The sequence below is a fragment of the Eumetopias jubatus genome, unplaced genomic scaffold (genome assembly GCF_037043125.1).
Source record: "Eumetopias jubatus isolate StellerSeaLion01/CBP00866 unplaced genomic scaffold, mEumJub1_p1.0 scaffold_4, whole genome shotgun sequence".
Taxonomy (NCBI): Eukaryota; Metazoa; Chordata; class Mammalia; order Carnivora; family Otariidae; genus Eumetopias; species Eumetopias jubatus.
The window spans coordinates 64,680,210-64,697,754 of NW_028274810.1; the positions used below are offsets into that span (position 1 = coordinate 64,680,210).

Below are 17,545 nucleotides of genomic sequence, written 5' to 3' on the forward strand. Positions count from 1 at the left end.
GTGGACCCATCAGCTTGGGTGACCGTGGGCTGGTCCCTTTCCTTCACTAGGCTTGACCTCTGGGAATGGGTACAACAGCCTCCCGCTCCCCCAGGTCTCCTGGGCCACACAAAACCGGTCATGGGTGCACCAGCACTCCCAGAGTCCCCTGTTTGGAACACTGTGTCCCACTTCTCAAAACCTAGCCTGTACCCCAGCTGGAGAGAGTACTCCATCCTCTGAGCCCCCAGAGCACTCTATCCGGGTCTAATTTCTCTTATCTTCCTGGCCTGAAATGGTGTCTGGGACATCCTGTCCATTCAGAGGGTCAGCTGCCAGGCGGATCCATGTCCATTTCTCACAGGGTCTGACTCCCCTTGGGGGTCTCAGCCTGGACGCCCTCAAGCAAAACAAAGCAGTCATAATAGCATGGTACTCTGCGACCCGGGCATCAGAGCGGGGACAGCCCTCGCACCCTGTGTCTGGGGTTGGGGAGCCACAAGTTCTGGGGGTTCTGGACGAGCCGGGGGCTGTGGGGGTTGGGGACAGGAGCCACGAGTGTAGGGGGCAGCACCATGACCGTTGTTTTGATGCCCGCATCACCTGCAGGGACAGGTGGTTGGTGTGCTCAGGCAGGTCCCCCGGGAACTCGCGCAGGTCAATGCCACCGCAGTCCACAACACCCTCCTGGGAGCAGGCACAGTCTCGGGGGCAGTTGATGGTGACGGGGCCAGGCCCTGGCTCCTCGGGTCTCAGCACCAACACCGGCCCCTCCTCCACAAATTCATTCTCGGCAGGGCTCAGGCTGTGGGTACCACTTCGGCCAAACCCCGGAGACCTCGCCGTGCCCACCGGTCCCAGCTGCAGCTGCGGTGGCAGCAACAAGACGAGGAGCAGTACCCTGCTCTGGGCCATGGTACCTGTGGGTACAGCAGACACAGGGCAAGGGCCCACACAAGTCAGGACGGGGCCCTCCTGGGGTCCTGGGCACGCATCTGATCTACTGACTGCCACCCCTCCCTTCCCCACCCGCCTCCCTGTCATCAGGGCTGCCCTCTGGAGGCAAGTCAGCAACCCTTACCCAGCCTGGCCCCAAGGAACCCGTACTCCCACTGCACAGATGGGGAAGCTGAGGCCCGGGATGAACTGTGACTTGCAGGGCTTGGCTGGGACTTTGCGGAGCTCTTGCTGCCCTGGCACAGGCGGGACGGGAGGCTCTGTGCCTCCTCCAGAGCCACAGGGCCATGCGGGCCAGCACCAGCAGGGTGCATCCCGGCTCTTCAGCTTGCCATTCTAGTATGTTCCGGACTTGACCCCATCTCTCTTCCAATACCCCCACCCCAGGTATACAGGTCTACCTAGTAGATCCTCTCTCCAGGCCTTTGCACATGCTGTTCCTTCTGCCTGGAACGCCCTCCCCCTCTCTTGTGCAGTCAGCAACTTCTCTAAGAACCAAAGTCAGCATTGAGCTGCCCCAGGGCTCTCCCTTCCTGTGTTCCCTAGGGCAGGGCATGAGTTGGGTTGGGTTGTGAATACGGGAAGGGGTCCTTCCCCCATAGAGGGCCGTGAGCCACCCTCAAGGTCTGGGTGGAGGCCCAGCACAGGGCCGGCACAGAGCAGGCCTCAGGTGAATGGACCTTCCCAGTCCCTTCTTCCTGATGTTTACACCCTCACCGGGGCCTGCTGTGCTCACATGACTGGGGCTACCTGCAAGAGACCACTCCCCAGCATGGCCCCCTAGGGTAGCAGGAGAACCTGGGACTGGGGATGGCCTCAGGAGAACCTGGGACTGGGGATGGCCTCAGGCCATGAGAAAGATGCAGGGGTCCCATCTTCTAGGCAGCGCAGGGGCCTACCTTGGCTCCAGGGGGCTGGACCCTGGAGTCGTCTTTACAGAAACTCACTTAACAAACATGTCTGGGGAATGCTAAGTTGTGACAGGCCACAGCTCAGGTGCACTGACTCTAGAGTCCCACAGTCCCCAGTTTGAGTCCCCTTCCAGCACTGAGCGGCTCTGACCTCCCTGAGCCAATTTCCCCATCTTACAACGCAGACGATACATCCAAAACCACAGCGTCTTCGAGGAGTCGGCATGTGGCCCCTCCTAGATGATGGGGTGTGGCCATGACTGCTACAGCAATTACAAATGCAGGTGTATGGCAAGCACTTGTGGGGCGGGGCGGGGGGGGGGCATGCCTCAGTCTGACGCCCTTGCCCTGGCACTAGATTGGGGACCAGAGCCCACACAGCAGCTAGAGAGGTCTGAGATGCTGGACCTGGAGAACCTGGGAGCTGGCCACCGCAGCCGATGTCTGGTTAGGAAGGAAGGCGGAGGGAGCCAGACTGGGGCTGCAGTCAGCTCTGGCTCTCAGTTTTGTCACCCACTAAACCTTGTCTTCCTCACCTATCCATAGAGGTTACCAGAGCTGCCCTCACGGCGAGACCATGAGAGTCAGAGAGAGGCACATACTGCACACCGTAAGTGCTCAATAAATGTTAGCTCTTCCTACCACTAATATCTGTGGGCATTGCCCACTCCAGAGCCCCCTGCTTCCTCCCCTTCTCTTGTCCAAATCCTGCTTGTGTTTGCAGCCCAGCCCCAGGCCCACCACCCCCCCAGATTTGCAGACTCCAGCCTTTTGCATGAATTCCGGCTGCGCTGTGGCCATTGCGACGTTCCAGACACTGCTTTGTCCCACTCGCTGGCTCAGCCAGCTCTCCAAGGTGAGGTCCCGCCTGCCCTCAGCCCTGTGCTGGCACAGGGGACACAAGCAAGGTGGCAAATTTCCCTGCCCTCAGTCTGAGGGGGCAGCAGAGCCCAGTACAATACTCCTGCCCCACCCTCCACCCCAGACTGGGTGAGCCCTTTGAGGCCCCAGAGGAAGGTGTGAGGATGGAGAAGAGGGGCAGCATCCAGGCTTGTTAGAATCCATGTAGGTCTAGGAGGCCTAAGCCGACTCCGGCCCTAGCCCCTGCCCGGGCAGAAAACCAGGGAGCCTAGCACACACATAGCTCCTGGGCCCCAGGGATCAGTTGGCAGCAGCAAGTAACTTGTGGCAGCCTGGCCCTAGGCCCATCCTACCACACCCCTGCTGCCCCATCCCCTGACCAAATGGGCCATTAATCCTCAACCCGGCTACAGCCCATCACTCCCATGCACATTATAACCCTCCCCCCGCCACCCCTGACTGGCTCAACAGCCTGCAGCCCCTGGAACCACCAGCCTTAGACCAGAGTGCCCCTCCCTGCCTGTCTGTGTGATCCCAGACCAGGGCTCTGGGAGGGGGAGTGTGGGCACAGGCCCAAACCCCAAATCAATCAGGGCAGGCGGCCAAGGAGAAGGATCCTTCCCCCATATCTTGTGCACTCACTGGACCAGCTAGTTTTCCTCCCTCCTTTTTAATTTGTATCTGTAAAGATCTACACTGTAGCTGTAAAAATACTTAATTTATATTAATGTTAGGAACCATATTGAAAATGCTATCACCATCACTTTATAGATGAGGGAGCTAGCAATGGATTGGCCAATGTGACACAGCTGGTAAGTGGTGAAGCTGAGTCCAGCCTGGGCCCTTCCCTGGGCCAAGCACAGCTGGGCACTAAGGACCCGGGCAGACCACTCGAGTTTGGCTCCCGCCCTGAAGCAGCTCATACCTGCCCTCTCCAATGTGGTGGCCACATGTGGCTACTGAGCACTCAAAATGGGGCTAGTCTAAATTGAGAGGTGCCTTAAGTAGTGCACATGGATTCCAAAGACTAGTACAAAAAAGGATGTAAAATAGCTCATTATTAATATTAATGATATCTCATAAAATATTTATTTTTATATTCAGTTGACTTAAATAAAATAAATTACTGAAATTAATTTTACCTGTTTCATTTTATTTTTTTAGCGTGGCTTCACATTACATATGTGGCTTGCACTATGGCTCACATTCTATTTCTATCGGGTAGTGCCGGCACCGACGCCAGGTGTACACGGAATATTATAATCCCAGTGTTATCAGAGGTGTGATGGAGGGAAGCTAGAGTCCGTAGAGGGCCAGAGGAGAGCTAACCATGCCTGGGGTCAAGAAGGCTTCTCTGAAGAAGCATACCTGATCTAGCCATGAAGGATGAATATCGGGCAAAAGGGAAAAGCTGACATAAGCAAGGAGGTCAGCAGGTGCAAGAGAGCCCATCTGTGACCTCTACAAAGCTCGCTAGAGTGTCTGCTGGGTGCTGGGGACTGGGAGGGATGCAGGTGGGCAGTCCAGGCCAAGAAGGGACTTGGAAGCCACGTTAGGGAGAGTGATCCTTATCTTACGATCCTAAGAAAGATGAGGAGCCACTGCAGAGCAGGAGTGTGGCATAGGTGGGTTTATGGATGGACCAGTGGGGAGCTCTCCGAGGCTGTGCAATGGTACAGGCGAGGAGTAGTTGGCCTGGTCTGGGCAGAGAGAGGTGCTGGGATGGAGAAGAGGAGCTGGATTCACAGGAGAGGCAGGAAGAACAGACCAGGCTTGGAAGCTCCCATCTCCTCCTCTGGACCTTGGGATCCTGGGCAGTCTCAGCTCCACCACCTGGTTTTCTGTGTGACCTTGGCCACGTCATGGCCCATCTGAGTCTCAATTTGTTGTTGTTCTTCTTCTTCTTCTAAGAATGTTGAGCAAGATTAGCCCCTAAAGCCCCTTCTGTGTGCTCAGCCATGCTGGGAGCTGCGTGTGGAAGAACAGAGGAGAGCAAGCCCCTGGTCTCTATACATCCCTAGTGAGGAGCCCCCCAGTGAGGAACAACTCACACGCTGGGACAGCAAATGGCCAGTGAGAGGAGCAGCTCAGCCTGCAGTGAGCTCTTTCTCAGGGCGAGCACTTTAGCCACAGGAGGACATGGTTCAACTCCTGACTGCTGTGTGAGTCTGGACAAGTCACTCCACCGCCCGAGCCTCTGTTTACTAGTCTGGGCAATCCTCATGAGGATGAAATGGAACGACATGTCCATCTGATGTTGGCATCAAGCAAGTGCGACACACACGGGGTTACTGTTACTGAGGAAGTCCCTGGGACCTGCTGCCTCTCACCCCACCTACCACCCCTGGGGAACCAAACCTCAAGGCCCAGAAGGGCTTAAGTGGGGGATTAAGGCAAGACTAGAAGAAGGAAAGGGAAGGGAGACCCAAATCAGGACACAGATCCTCAGCCCCTAGCAAGCACCTTCCTTCTCCACTCAAATACTGTAAAAATTCACTAATCACCCACTTTGTGCTGGGCCCCAGACAGCTGCATCTTACCATCTCTAATAGAAATTTCCAAACTAAAAAACAGTCTTCCTACTCTGCAGATAAGAAACTCAAGCACAAAGGGGCTCCCATGGCTGCCCATCCCCAGCAAACTGCTACTCAAATGTCCCTGCTCTGGGTAGCTGCTGCTCTCCCCTGACTGGGTTAGGAGGTTCTTTAGTGCTCCCACAGCACCCCTGGTCCACTGCATCCTGCAAGATTCAGCAAAGCCTTTCCTGACTCCCCAGGCATGGAGCAGGTGCTCAGGAAATGTTTGCTGAATGAAGAAATGAAATTGTGAAAGGCAGAAGAGATTTGCAACGTTTTCTGGTCTGACCTCCTCAGTTTACAATATAATATGTTGAAGTTAAGACCAGGACTAGAATTTGTGTCTTCTGACTCCTGCCCAGAGCCTTGAACTGCTCTTGAAGGCTGAGTAGGAGCTCTCCAGGGGGACAAAGGGGAGGAAAAGTACCCCAGACAGAGGGAAGGGCATGAGCAAAGGCACAGTGTTAAGGATGGGGGAAGGGGGAGGTGCCTTTAAAGAAAGGTAAACAGGATGAGGCAGGGGAGGAGCTTAGGGCTGGAGGTCCAAGCCTCCAAGGGTATCAGCCACTATGCTAAGGTGCTGGTGATAGGGAGCCATCAAGGGTACCAGTCGGGTCATGGTCAGAGGTCTTATGTATGACTCTACAGGCCTAGAGGTGCCACCATTAGTCACCCATCCCCTAAGATTCAGATAGAAAGAACAGAGTATGTTCCCACAAGATTTCGTGAAAACAGTCACGTGAATCTAACATTCCTTAACTTGCACTCGAGGCTCGAGCAGACTGGGCCGTGGGCCCTAAAAGGGGACATGAGCACCCAGGGGCTCTCGCGGTTCGTAGCAGTGGTGCCTCCTGGAGCCGCTAGACCACAGCTTCACGTTTCCCCGCCGGCCCAAAGTGCACGGGCAGCCACTCAGGTTGCGGGGGGCCTCAAAGGATCCGTGATGCGCTCCAAGTGCCAGGCGCGCATCCCTCTGTGCCTTGGGGCTCAGGGGCTGTCAGAGCCGCTCGCACCCTCTTGCGGCGCCCGCTCCTCTCCTTAAGTTCCGGCTGCAGCTGCCTCGCACCCGGAGAGCCAGCGGCTGCCCTGCCGGGAGCCCGCCGCCGCCGCCGCCTCCTCTTCCACCTGGCGGTTCCTCAGGGATTCTAAAGCCCCCGCCCCCGCCCCAGCCCGGCGGTTCAAGGACCAACAACCAGGGACTTCCGCCGCTTCAGAGGGAGGGCGCCGACCTCGCTTCTCGCGCTCCGCGCCCCCCCACCCTTCCTCAGTCCAGCTGTCCCCGCGGGGAGGCAGCCGCACAGACAGACAGACGGACACCAGGTGCCAGCTGAGAGCTCTGGCTCGCCGAGTGCGCGGCGCGGGGCTGGGGATCCAAGCCGCGAGCCGGTCCGAGCGGTGGTAGCGCGGGCTCCGCCACACCTGTCCGCGCTTCCCGGAAGCACACCTCGGCCCCGCTCTAGGACTCAGTTTCTCTGTCCGTAACCAGGTTGAAGGGTGAACTAGCCGGGGTGAGCTGACGTAGAAAGACGCGCGTCTCTAAGTCCAGGGGTCCACGCCCCTCCCCAGTTCCACCTGCCCCCACATTCCCGGTCGCCCGCCCACGTCCTTCCACTCCCCCCTCCCATCCGCCCTCAGATTCTTTCCAGATGTGCGCAGCGGGGGGGGGGGGGGGGGCCGCGACCAGCTTCTGGCCGGCGAGGAGAAAAGGCCCCTGCCGGGGTCGCGATCGCGGAGTGGGTAGCATGCCCAAGGTGGAGCTCTCGGCCGCGCACTCGGTGCACCGCTCCCACCAAGGGGGCGAGTGCGGGCTGCCCCGCCCGGGGTAGCTGCGGGAGCCGTCCGGACCCCGCGGGGACGTCCGAGTCCGCCGCCCAGGCTCGGCTCCGACCCCTTGGCCCACCCGGCTACCCGCGCCGGGTACCTGCTGCGCCCCTGCGCCGCGCCGCGCCCCGCCGGCCGTCCGCGCTGTCCCGAGTCTCCGCTGCGCTCCGCGGGCGCGGGCTCCTTCCATTCAAGTCGAGCCGTGAGCTCGGCGATGCAAGTTTTGTTGTGGGTTTTCTCCTCCCCGCCTCTCCCCCGCCCCCCCCCTCCACACCGCGTGCATCTGCTGGACGCCGGCCTCCTCCGGACACAGGCGTAGGGTCCCCACAGGCGCGGGGGAGGGAAGAGGGCCTGCCCCCTCCCTGCGTGGACTTGGCCGGGCCCCCCTTCCCGGGGAGGCAGAGCCCCCGCACCGACCCCTCTCCCCCTCTTCGCCCCGGCGGGGCCACCGTACCACGCCCCCCCACCCCCACCAAGAGGCTGGGAAGGCGGGGTGTCTAGCCCGCAGCGCTTCCTAGTTCCCGCCTTCCGCAGGGGAACTGGACCCCCTTTAGGCCCCAGCACCTGAAAGGAGGGCAGGGGAGAGGGCGCCTTCACCCAAGTGCCTCTGAGCCCAGTTTCTTCCTCATGACTGAGGATTCTGCAACCGCTCCAGGCACGAGTACCTTTCCGTTCACTCTCCCACCCTGGGGTCCTGGGCCGTGGCTAACGGGGCTGCCAGCCAAGACCCTGCCGGGCCCCTTCCCGGAAAAGTTCCCCGCCCTCCCCGACAACGCCCACGTTGACCCTGGGCCCAGAGCCTCCTGAGGCTTGAAGGACTGTAAATTGGGCTGGGACTAGGGTGCATGCGGATCTCAGTCGCCGGGAGACAAGGGGGTTGGGCAGTGAGCCCTCGCGGCACCATATTGCTCCCAGGAGCTGAAAACGTTTCCAAGTTAAGGAGCATTAACTACTAGCAGCTGAAGCAACACTGGCGCCAGGGGCTTTGGCGGTAGACCGCGGTGGGGCTGGGTTTAGGTGGTACTTGGCACCTCCGCTGCCTCTACAAGGCTCTCCCCATACCTGCTCTGGCCTGTGGGCAGGGCACCCACAGCTACCTTACCTGGCTGCCCTCCTACTGGACAAGGAGAAGGATAAATAACTCAAACTTGGGACCACTTGCTCAACTTAAATTGCCAGTGCCCTGAATGAATGAATGAATGAATGGCTCATGTAAAGGATCTATCATGGGCTTCTGCTGCTGCGTCCTGATTGTACCACATACATAACTCTCTAAGCTTCACAACCCTGCGAGAGGATGGCGGTTGGCCCCATTCACAGGTAAGGAGATCACTTGACAAAGGAAAAGTGATTAACTGAGTAAAATGGCCAGGTTCACCCTCCTTCCCCGCAGCCCAAGTTCTTTCCATGATGGAAACAGCCCAAGTTCTTTCCATGATGGAAACTTCTCAAGTAACTTGAGAAGGCAAATGCAGAGCCTGGATTTGAACCCAGAGCTGTCTGTTTACATTACATCAATAACTCAAAAACAGCAAGAATGAGAAAGGGAAATATTTTGCCTTCTTTGGCCTCAGATTTCAGTTCTCTCTGAGCTCAAACTTGAGAGCTGGTATGATTCACAGGACTGGACAGGGGCCAACCCAGAGATGTATCTCCTGTCTTCTCAACATTGAGCCTAGATTCAAGTGGAGCTAGAACAAGATTCTACTGACTTGAATACCCATGAACTAAAAATCTTCTAGAAGGACAATGTGAACCAGCACATACTGAATACCTACTAAGTGCTGTGTGAAATCCTTAAATATCTTAATCATTCCAATCCTGAGGGGAAGGTATTTTCTGTTACCTGTAACTGCTGGGGCCAGCCACAGGGCACACCCCACATCTCTCCCACCTCACCCCCAGAGAAATAGGCTTTTCTGTGGAATGCCAAGCCGGTGCCCACACATACTCTGTAGCTGTCAGGTGCTGTCGACACACACACTAAAATCACCTGTCTGAAACAGAATATGGAGGAATCACTTTTGAGTGTCTCTGGTGGAAAATGGAGGTGATCCTGGTGCTCTAGAAGGAAATCCTCTAACTTTCCCAATAGCTGTAAAGAGTTGAGTTTCAAATTGAGGGTTCCCAATCCACTTGTGCTGCTTTGGTTCCTTCATGCCTTATTTTCAGCTCCTGTTTAATATTACTTTAGTGCCTGGTGTCAAGTACAAGCTTTGGACTTAGATTTGGGTTCAAATCCCAGCTGGGTTCAAATGGAGATATGAATAGTACCCACGCCTCACAGATTGTCTAAATTAAAAGAAATTGGAAGTAAATGAGAAAATGGAGGTACATAACTCCTCACAGCCCCTGGCACATGGTAAGTGTTCAATAAATGGCAGCTGTTATTACTGCCAAACTGTCACCGAGGCCTAAGCATCTATGAAACATTATTAAATAGAAATGACAAGTGGCAAGAATTAACCAGAAATCTCTGCATTATCCAGGGTAAGCACCTTCTAATTCAAAACAATGAGAAACAAGAAAACTCAAAAGAGGGGAGTAAAGACATACACGTGACCAGAGAACTAGGAGTGAAAGACAAGAGGGCTCTCGTGGGAGGTTGATGAGGAAGAAGGGGAGATAAGGTGTTGTTATACCTTCATCATCGGAGAAGAAAATAATTCCTCTTACTTTGAGCTGAGAGCTCAAGACCTTTCCTTATTAAGTAGCAGAGTCCCAAATACTGAGCTCTGGCAGCAGCTTGTTTTCGGGACAGAGATCAAATCACATGGTGTTGTTTTGTGTATATGGATTGAAGGATCTTGATAAAAGACAAAACATCAAAGAACAAGCAGGGTATGATGGAAGAACCACAGGCTGAGTCAGATACAGAGAAGGTCTTCTGGGCTCCTTGAACATCCCATAGAAACTCTTTTATTATTGGACTTTTTTGCTTTATGTTTTTCATCTCTTTCCCCCATTGGATTGTAAACCCTCCCGGGCAAGAACCCCACTTCATGTTATGCAAGGGCCCTTTCCAGCCCTAAAATACCATGACTGTAGTAGGCAGAATGAAGCCCCAAAGATAACCACACCCTAATCGCTAGAGCCTGTGAATGCTACATTATGTAGCAAAAGGGACTTTGCAGATATAATTAAGGTTATGGACTTTAAAATAGGGAGATTATCTTGGATTATCCCGTAAGCCTAACCTAATCACATGAGCTCTTGAAAACACAGAACATTCTCTGGCTGGAGACAGGAGAGATGAGGCCGAAGGGGAGATCAGAGAGGTGTGAAACATGAGGACTCCACTAGTGTTAAAGAAGAGGGAAATGCAGGCAGCCTCTACGAGTTGAGAACCCCAGGCTGCCAGCAAGCATATGGAGACTTCAGTCCCACAGCAGCATGTTACTGAATTCTGCCAACACCCTGAGTGAGCATGGAAGCAGATTCTCCCCTTGAGCTTCCAGATAAGAGCTCAGGGCAGCCAATGCCTTGACTTCAGCCTCAAGAGACCTGGAGCAGAGAACCCAGCCAAACCCACCCAAACTTCCAAGCAGAACTGTGAGATAATGGATTTACGTCGAGGCAAGCCACTATGTTTATGGTAATTTGTTACAGCAGCACTAGAAAACTAATACAAGCATTAGTAACTAAAACCAGTACATGGTACAACAGCATTTTCCCATACATCATTTCACTTAATCTTCCACAACAAGCCTGATTGTATTATTGCTGCCCTGTTTTAGGAAACTGATGCTCAGGGAGGATAAGTAACTTGCTCAGGTGGCCAGCTAATGAGTGCCTGAGTCAGAATTCACACTCAGGTTCCAACTTCAGGGAGAGTGGTCACCTACACTGCACCTGCCATGGCCTTAAGGTTCTACTGCCCAGCTAAGTAAAAATGGGGACTTCAGAAAAGACAAAAACAAACAGACTCGGGCTGCTTTCACACAATGAAAACTGAAAAGCTTTCAGTACTCATTTCTTTTTCTTCCAAGGATATCTAGTAAGTCACAGAACAAGTCAAGTTATAAGCAAGTATTAAAAAAAAGTCTTTCTGACACAGAGAAGAAAAGAAGATTTTGATAAATGGCAAAAGGAGAAATCCTCAAGAGAGTGGCTGTCAATGAAGTATTTTCAGCCATTCAGATGCTCTTCTAGCCACTGTTAAGGCACCTCTTTCACAGGTGCCCTGTTTTGCCAGCCTGGTTCAGGAACATCTCTGTGTTGGGAGCTTTTAGTCCACTCTTTTTTTTTTTTAAGATTTTATTTATTTATTTTACAGAGAGAGAGAAGACAGCTAGAGAGGGAACACAAGCAGAGGGAGTGGGAGAGGGAGAAGCGGGCTTCCCACTGAGCAGGGAGCCCGATGCAGGGCTCCATCCCAGGACCTGAGCCGAAGGCAGACGCTTAACGACGGAGCCACCCAGGCGCGCCCCTTTCAGTCCACTCTTGACCAGTTTTTATTGTCAGGAAGTTCAACTGATTTTTAGTCTGAAATTCCCCTTTTATAAAGTTCTTCCCATTAGTTCTAATAACTAGGCAAAATAACCCCTCCCTTTCACTGGTCTCTCAAACCTGTGTGAACTGTTGTCACACCCTGCCCTTGGGCATCACTTTGCCAAGTTGAAGGCTCTTGTCCACTCGCCTAGGTCAGTCTTGTCCTTATTTGTATCTTCACAACTGAACTTCTTTTCCTTATATTTCTGTTCAAATGAAATGTCTAATTTAGAGTGTTCTGCACACTTAGAAGTTGCTATATTCTAAAAGGTAAATTACACAATGTTTTACAAAGAAAAAGAAAACAGGGCGCCTGGGTGGCTCAGTTGGTTGAGCAACTGCCTTCGGCTCAGGTCATGATTCTGGAGTCCCAGGATCCAGTCCCGCATCCGGCTCCCTGCTCAGCAGGGAGTCTGCTTCTCCCTCTGACCCTCTTCCCTCTCGTGCTCTCTCTCTCTCATTCTCTCTTTCTCAAATAAATAAAATCGTAAAAGAAAAAACATACTGCTGTTTGGTAGAAAACTGTAGCACTTACCGCTTCTCAGCCTGCAATTTAAATAAACAGCAGACTACAATGAATTTCCCCCAGTTTTGCATAAAAGTTTATGGCTACAAATTCAGTAAATAAAAGGTCAAATGCATACTACGTGCTGCTGAAAACAGCACTGTGAATATTTACAAAGTATTTAAGTGACCATTAATAGGCTAGGTTAAATGGACATCACTTTTTGCAATAAATTTTGGATATGATACATTAAAAAAATATTTCTCCAAGAAATCTGGCTAAAATTCCATACCAGATTAAACTGCCTGCCAAATAGAATCAGACACCATATTTCTTAAGGGCCAGAAATCTGGCTCCATGTTCTCTGTTCTAACCAAGAACTAAAGAGCTGTTTGTTTGCAACAGTCTCCAGATAGATATTAATACTGGACCTTTCCAGTAGATTTTGTAACTCTCTATTGAGAAAAACTCTTAAAATTGGCCAGATGCAGCTGTGGTTCCTGATAGCACATAATTCTTTCAGGGCCCTTATTAGCTATTTAGTACCATACCCCCAATTCCTAATTCATGTCAGTGTGGTCTCTAAACAAACCCAGTCCCACAAGGTAATTTACCCAGTAATTTACAATCTGGCTGATGACCATTTTTTTCTGGTCAACAACATCCAGCAAAGTCTTTGTGTTCAGAAAGCAGCTATGCCATGGGCAGCTAGAACTGTAATCTTTGGCTGAAATGCAAACCCTTCTGTAAGTCAAACTAAATAATTCTCTATCCATTCACTTAAGTTACAGAGACTATTAAATTTTAATGATTCCTGAAGAAAATGTAAGGATGTGGACCGTCCATAAAAATATGCAAATTGTCCCCAATCCTGAAGCTAGCATGTTATCTGAACTCAAAAGATTGTCACGAAGTGTTCAAAGAATAAATTCCTTCCTGTTAAAAAATTTCTCAAATACAGGCACCTGGGTGGCTCAGTCATTAGGCGCCTGCTTTCAGTGCGGGTCATGATCCCAGGGGCCTGCTCTGCGGGAAGCCTGCTTCTCCTTCTCCCACTCCCCCTGCTTATGTTCCCTCTCTAGCTGTCTCTCTCTCTCTCTCTCTCTCTCTAATAAATAAAATCTTTAAAAAAAAAAATTTCTCGAATAACATTAGGAACTTCTATTGAGTACCTACTGTGTGGCTTGACATTTTACAGCTATAATTGCTAACCCTCACAGCCAGCAAGGGAGAATTATTATTCCCTTTTTACAAAGGGAGAAGGAAGCTCAGAACCCTTACTTATTGTTAGCTCAAGGTCCCAAAGCTGTTTAAGTGCCAGAGCCTGGACCAAAACCTGCTCTATAGTATTATTTTCTGAAACTGCTAAAGTTTCAGAAGATAAAGCTATTCATTAGAGGATTTAATTTCATATTTCTTTTTTCTAAGGTGACATATATGGGGAAAACAGAATGGGTTTATGTTTATATGTGATTGAACCTTTCAAAGGGATTTCCCGTTTAAAAAGAACTTTAATGGGGTGCCTGGGTGGCTGACTTCAACTCAGGTCATGATCCCAGGGTCCTGCTCAGCAGGGAGCCTGCTTCTCCCTCTGCCTCTGCCCCTCCCCCCTGCACGTTCTCTCTCTCTCAAATAAATAAAATCTTTAAAAAAATAAAAATAAAAAGAACTTTAATGATCAGTGTCTAAAACTCAAGAAACTTTACCTGATGCTTACTCTGGTAGACACTGTATTAAAACAAGACAGAGAGATGAATAACATAGTTTCTACCTTCAAGGTGTTCACAGTCCAATGAGACTATTAAAAAAGAATTAAGTGTCCCCCTTTTGCAGAGGAAGAAACTAAAAACTGGTGAGGTCTAAGTGCCTTGCTCTGACTTAGCTTCCCAGAGGCAGACAGGACCTGATCGAGATTCTTCTGATCACACCTCAGTGACTCTTCCACAGCCTGCTTCCACATTCACTTCCTAATCATACTCTCCATTATTGTTTCTCTATAAATTCAACAAGGACTGTAGAAATCAGAGAGTCCAAATTCATCTGGACAAGCACAGCAACAAGGCTGATGATTTCAATGCACACAGAACCCACTGGGCCACTTTGTTTTTAAAACCGTAATAAATATAAATAACTGACTTTTATTGCTCGGGCTGCTTCAATCTTAAATCGAGAGACTGTTCTAAGAAGCTGCAAATATTTTCAAAGAAAGAGCAGGTAAGTCAGGCTAAAGGAGAACTCTTAATGTCCTCTTTCATCGTTAGGGCAACAGAAGGTCATTGTAATAGAGAATGCGTTTCTGTGACATGGTTCCTAGACTCAGAAATGTCCCCTGTGAATTGTTTTTAAATTGTTATTCAACTTCTCTCATTCATTTACTTAATGACAGCAAGCCAAGACTTTGTGCTGGGGGGATCGAAATGGACACATGAGACGCAGTGTCTGTTCAGGGGAAACAGAAATTACTACAAAGGAATGATTAACTCCACTTGTGGCAAACAGGGACAGCTTCCTGAAAGCTAAGACAGGAAAAGGAATTTGCCAAGTGGATTGGAGTGGGGGCAGGGAGAGAATGGTGAGGGTGGGCACAGAGAACAGCAAGATGTTGTTGTTGCAAAATGCGTGGTATGCAAGATGACCTAACTTAGAACTAAAAGCATTAGCTAATGTGCTTGCTCTGTATTAATCACTTGGAAACTTAGCATATCACTACCAAATGGAATTTTTCTGTTCTTATTATTCATAGCTCTTTATGAAATCAATTTCAATCTAGCTTTTATCTCTACTACTCCACTGAAGTTGATTTTGTAAGTGATCACCAGTCACTTCCACGTTGCCAAATTTAATCCAATACACACTTTCAGACATCATCCTGCTTGACCTTACAGAGCAAAGGACACAGATGACCATTCCCAACTTTTGACTATATATACTCTCTTCTTGAGAAACATCTCTCAACCTCTCTAGCCCCTTTTCTTCATCCCCTTTGCCAGATCCTCCTCCTCTACCTGAGCTCTAAAGCTGAAGTTCCTCAAGGCTTACTCCACCCCCCTCTTTGCCTCCCCAGGTGACAGCAACCATCCCTATAGCTTTAAATACTGCCCAGATGCCCATGACCTCCAAAGGTGTATCTCCAAGCTGACCTCACCTCTGAGCTCCAGTCTTATAAATCCAACTGCCTCTCTGTATCTCCAATTGCCAATCTCTCAGGTATCTCCAAGTTAACAAGTTCAAAAGTAGAGCTTATTATTTCAACCGCTCTCCCCAAAATCTGCTTGTCCCCTCATCATACCAGTCATGACACCTGGGGGTCATTCTTGCCCTTACCTCTAGTCCCTCTGCCGACTTTTCCACATCCATCTCTACCACCAACACCCTTGTCCAGGACACCGTCTTCTTGCACCTGGACATCCACTCTCCAGCTCCCTTCCCCCAGTAAAGGGGTACATTCTCCACACAGCCGCCACAGCGACAGTTTAAATCATTTCATTTCCCTGCTTCTAGCCGTTCTGTTGTAGTTCTTTCACAAATATTTTAACTCTATCCTCTCCTTCTGGTACACGGTAAGATTCTGGAGTTAGGTGGGGCATGTGACTTTCTTTGGACGATGAAACAGGAGCAAAAGCGATATGTTATCACTTTGGGGTGGAAACTTTAAGAGCCAAATATACTACTTCACCTTTTTCTCTTCCTCTGCCTTGACGATCACAATGCTCCAGGTAATAGCTGCTCCATTAGCCTGGGTCCTAGACTCAGAAATGTCTGTGTAACTCCCAGACTTAGGATATAATGGCAAAGCGGATATGCAGCATGAGTGAGACATAAATGGATGTAGGGCTACATCTTCAACAGATCCCAAGTGCCTTACCATAATGAACAAATTCCAATACAATTAGTTCCTACATGCCTGCCTATGCAACCTCATCTTGGACCTGTCCTTCCAGCTCACTACATTCCATTCACATTGGCCCCCTTCCCCCCCTTTCATGCACTATTCTTTGCAAGGTTTGCTCCTCAACCTTTACACCTCAGCTTAAATACTACCCCCTCAGGTCTCCCTTGACCACTTTCTTGAAGAAGGCCCGTCACTGCGATTCTGCACCACAGCACCCTGACCATTTCCTTCGTGGATTTCCTTCAGTCTGTAATAATTATCCACCTCGTTGGTAAACTGTCTCTCCCTCTAGGTTGTAAGCACCATGAGGGGAAGAGCTCATCACTACCTGCAGTGCGTAGCACTGCACCTTCAATATATTACCCTGTATTTGGTAGGCACTCAATACTTGTTAAATGAGTGAACAAATGAAAAAAGATTCCAAAAATGGGACCTAAGAAAACAACACAGACTATCGCCTATCCCAGAGGCGAGAGGTAGCAGTTGTGGGAACAGTAAAGGAACTCACATTTACTGAGTGACTATGATGGACCTAACACTAATAGGTGCTTTACTTATGTTCTCTCTCTAGATTCTCAATAATCCTAGGAAGCCAATATTAATATCTTCACTTTATAGATCAGGCAACTGAGACTCAACCTGCTCAAGCAGCAAAACCTGTAAAAGCAGCAGTTTTAGCCCAGACCTGTTACCCTTTCCTCCAAACGATGATGTTTCCTTCCCTAGAAATTAAACTGCTACTAACTGTATTTCATCATTAAGTTTCTAGCATATGTGTGAATTGCATATATACAATTACATTTCTACCCCAAGAATCAGTTTTTTTGTGTTTATCTTTTTTTTTTCTTTAGGTTCATCCTAAAGCCTATTTCACGTATCTCTTATTATCTGGGACAAGTATAGCAGAATGATAAAGCAAAACCAAACTACAGATAAATCAGACATTGTTTTAGAACTTCTTGAAATCTTTTTCTTTTCAGGGTAAGAATCTACTACAATTGAGAAGTAGGTCTGAATTCTGTTCTGAGTTCATTTTATAGAACTTGAGATTGGGGCACCTGGGTGGCTCAGTCAATTAAGCGTCTGCCTTCAGCTCAGGTCATGGTCTCTGGGTCCCGGGATCGAGCCCTACATCGGGCTCCCTGCTCAGTGAGGAGTCTGCTTCTCCCTCTCTCTCTGTCCCTCTGCTTGTGTTCTCTCTCTCTCTCTCAAATGAATAAATAAAATCTTAAAAAAAGAAGAAGAAGAACTTGAGATCAATTTATATTGGTTTACTATACTGTCTTTCCCCCTCACCAGGTGCTTTTCTGCCAGTCACAGAACATGCAAAGTTGAATGGTCGAAGGGGATCTGACCCATAGTCCTGATCTGATTAGCACAGGCTCCAAATATCTAACAAATGAACCTGGCTTTTTACCTCTGACCACCTTTTGGTGAAGTAACATGTTAACAGCAGAAAGGTGGGGTCTGTGTAACTCCCAGAACAGTGCTGCCGGGTTGAGTAGACTCAAAGGATTCTCAGAGCTGAACGGACCTTAGAGACCATCTACTT

At 50.2% G+C, this 17,545-nt stretch overlaps 1 protein-coding gene across 4 annotated transcripts in view; it reads right to left on the reverse strand.

Moving 5' to 3' along the window:
- Nucleotides 1-7,285, reverse strand: part of PODN (podocan) — a 47,827-nt gene extending 40,542 nt beyond the window's left edge. For 3 of the 4 annotated variants that reach the window (XM_028106883.1, XM_028106882.1, XM_088022426.1), the window contains exon 1: nucleotides 583-1,048. In XM_028106883.1, the coding sequence (XP_027962684.1) occupies nucleotides 583-1,023 (441 nt within the window). In that variant the 5' untranslated portion in view covers nucleotides 1,024-1,048. Of the gene's footprint in view, nucleotides 1-582; nucleotides 1,049-7,205 lie in introns of those variants that run through there. The other variant, XM_028106884.2, reaches the window with a different exon arrangement.
- Nucleotides 7,286-17,545: the final 10,260 nt, after the last annotated feature.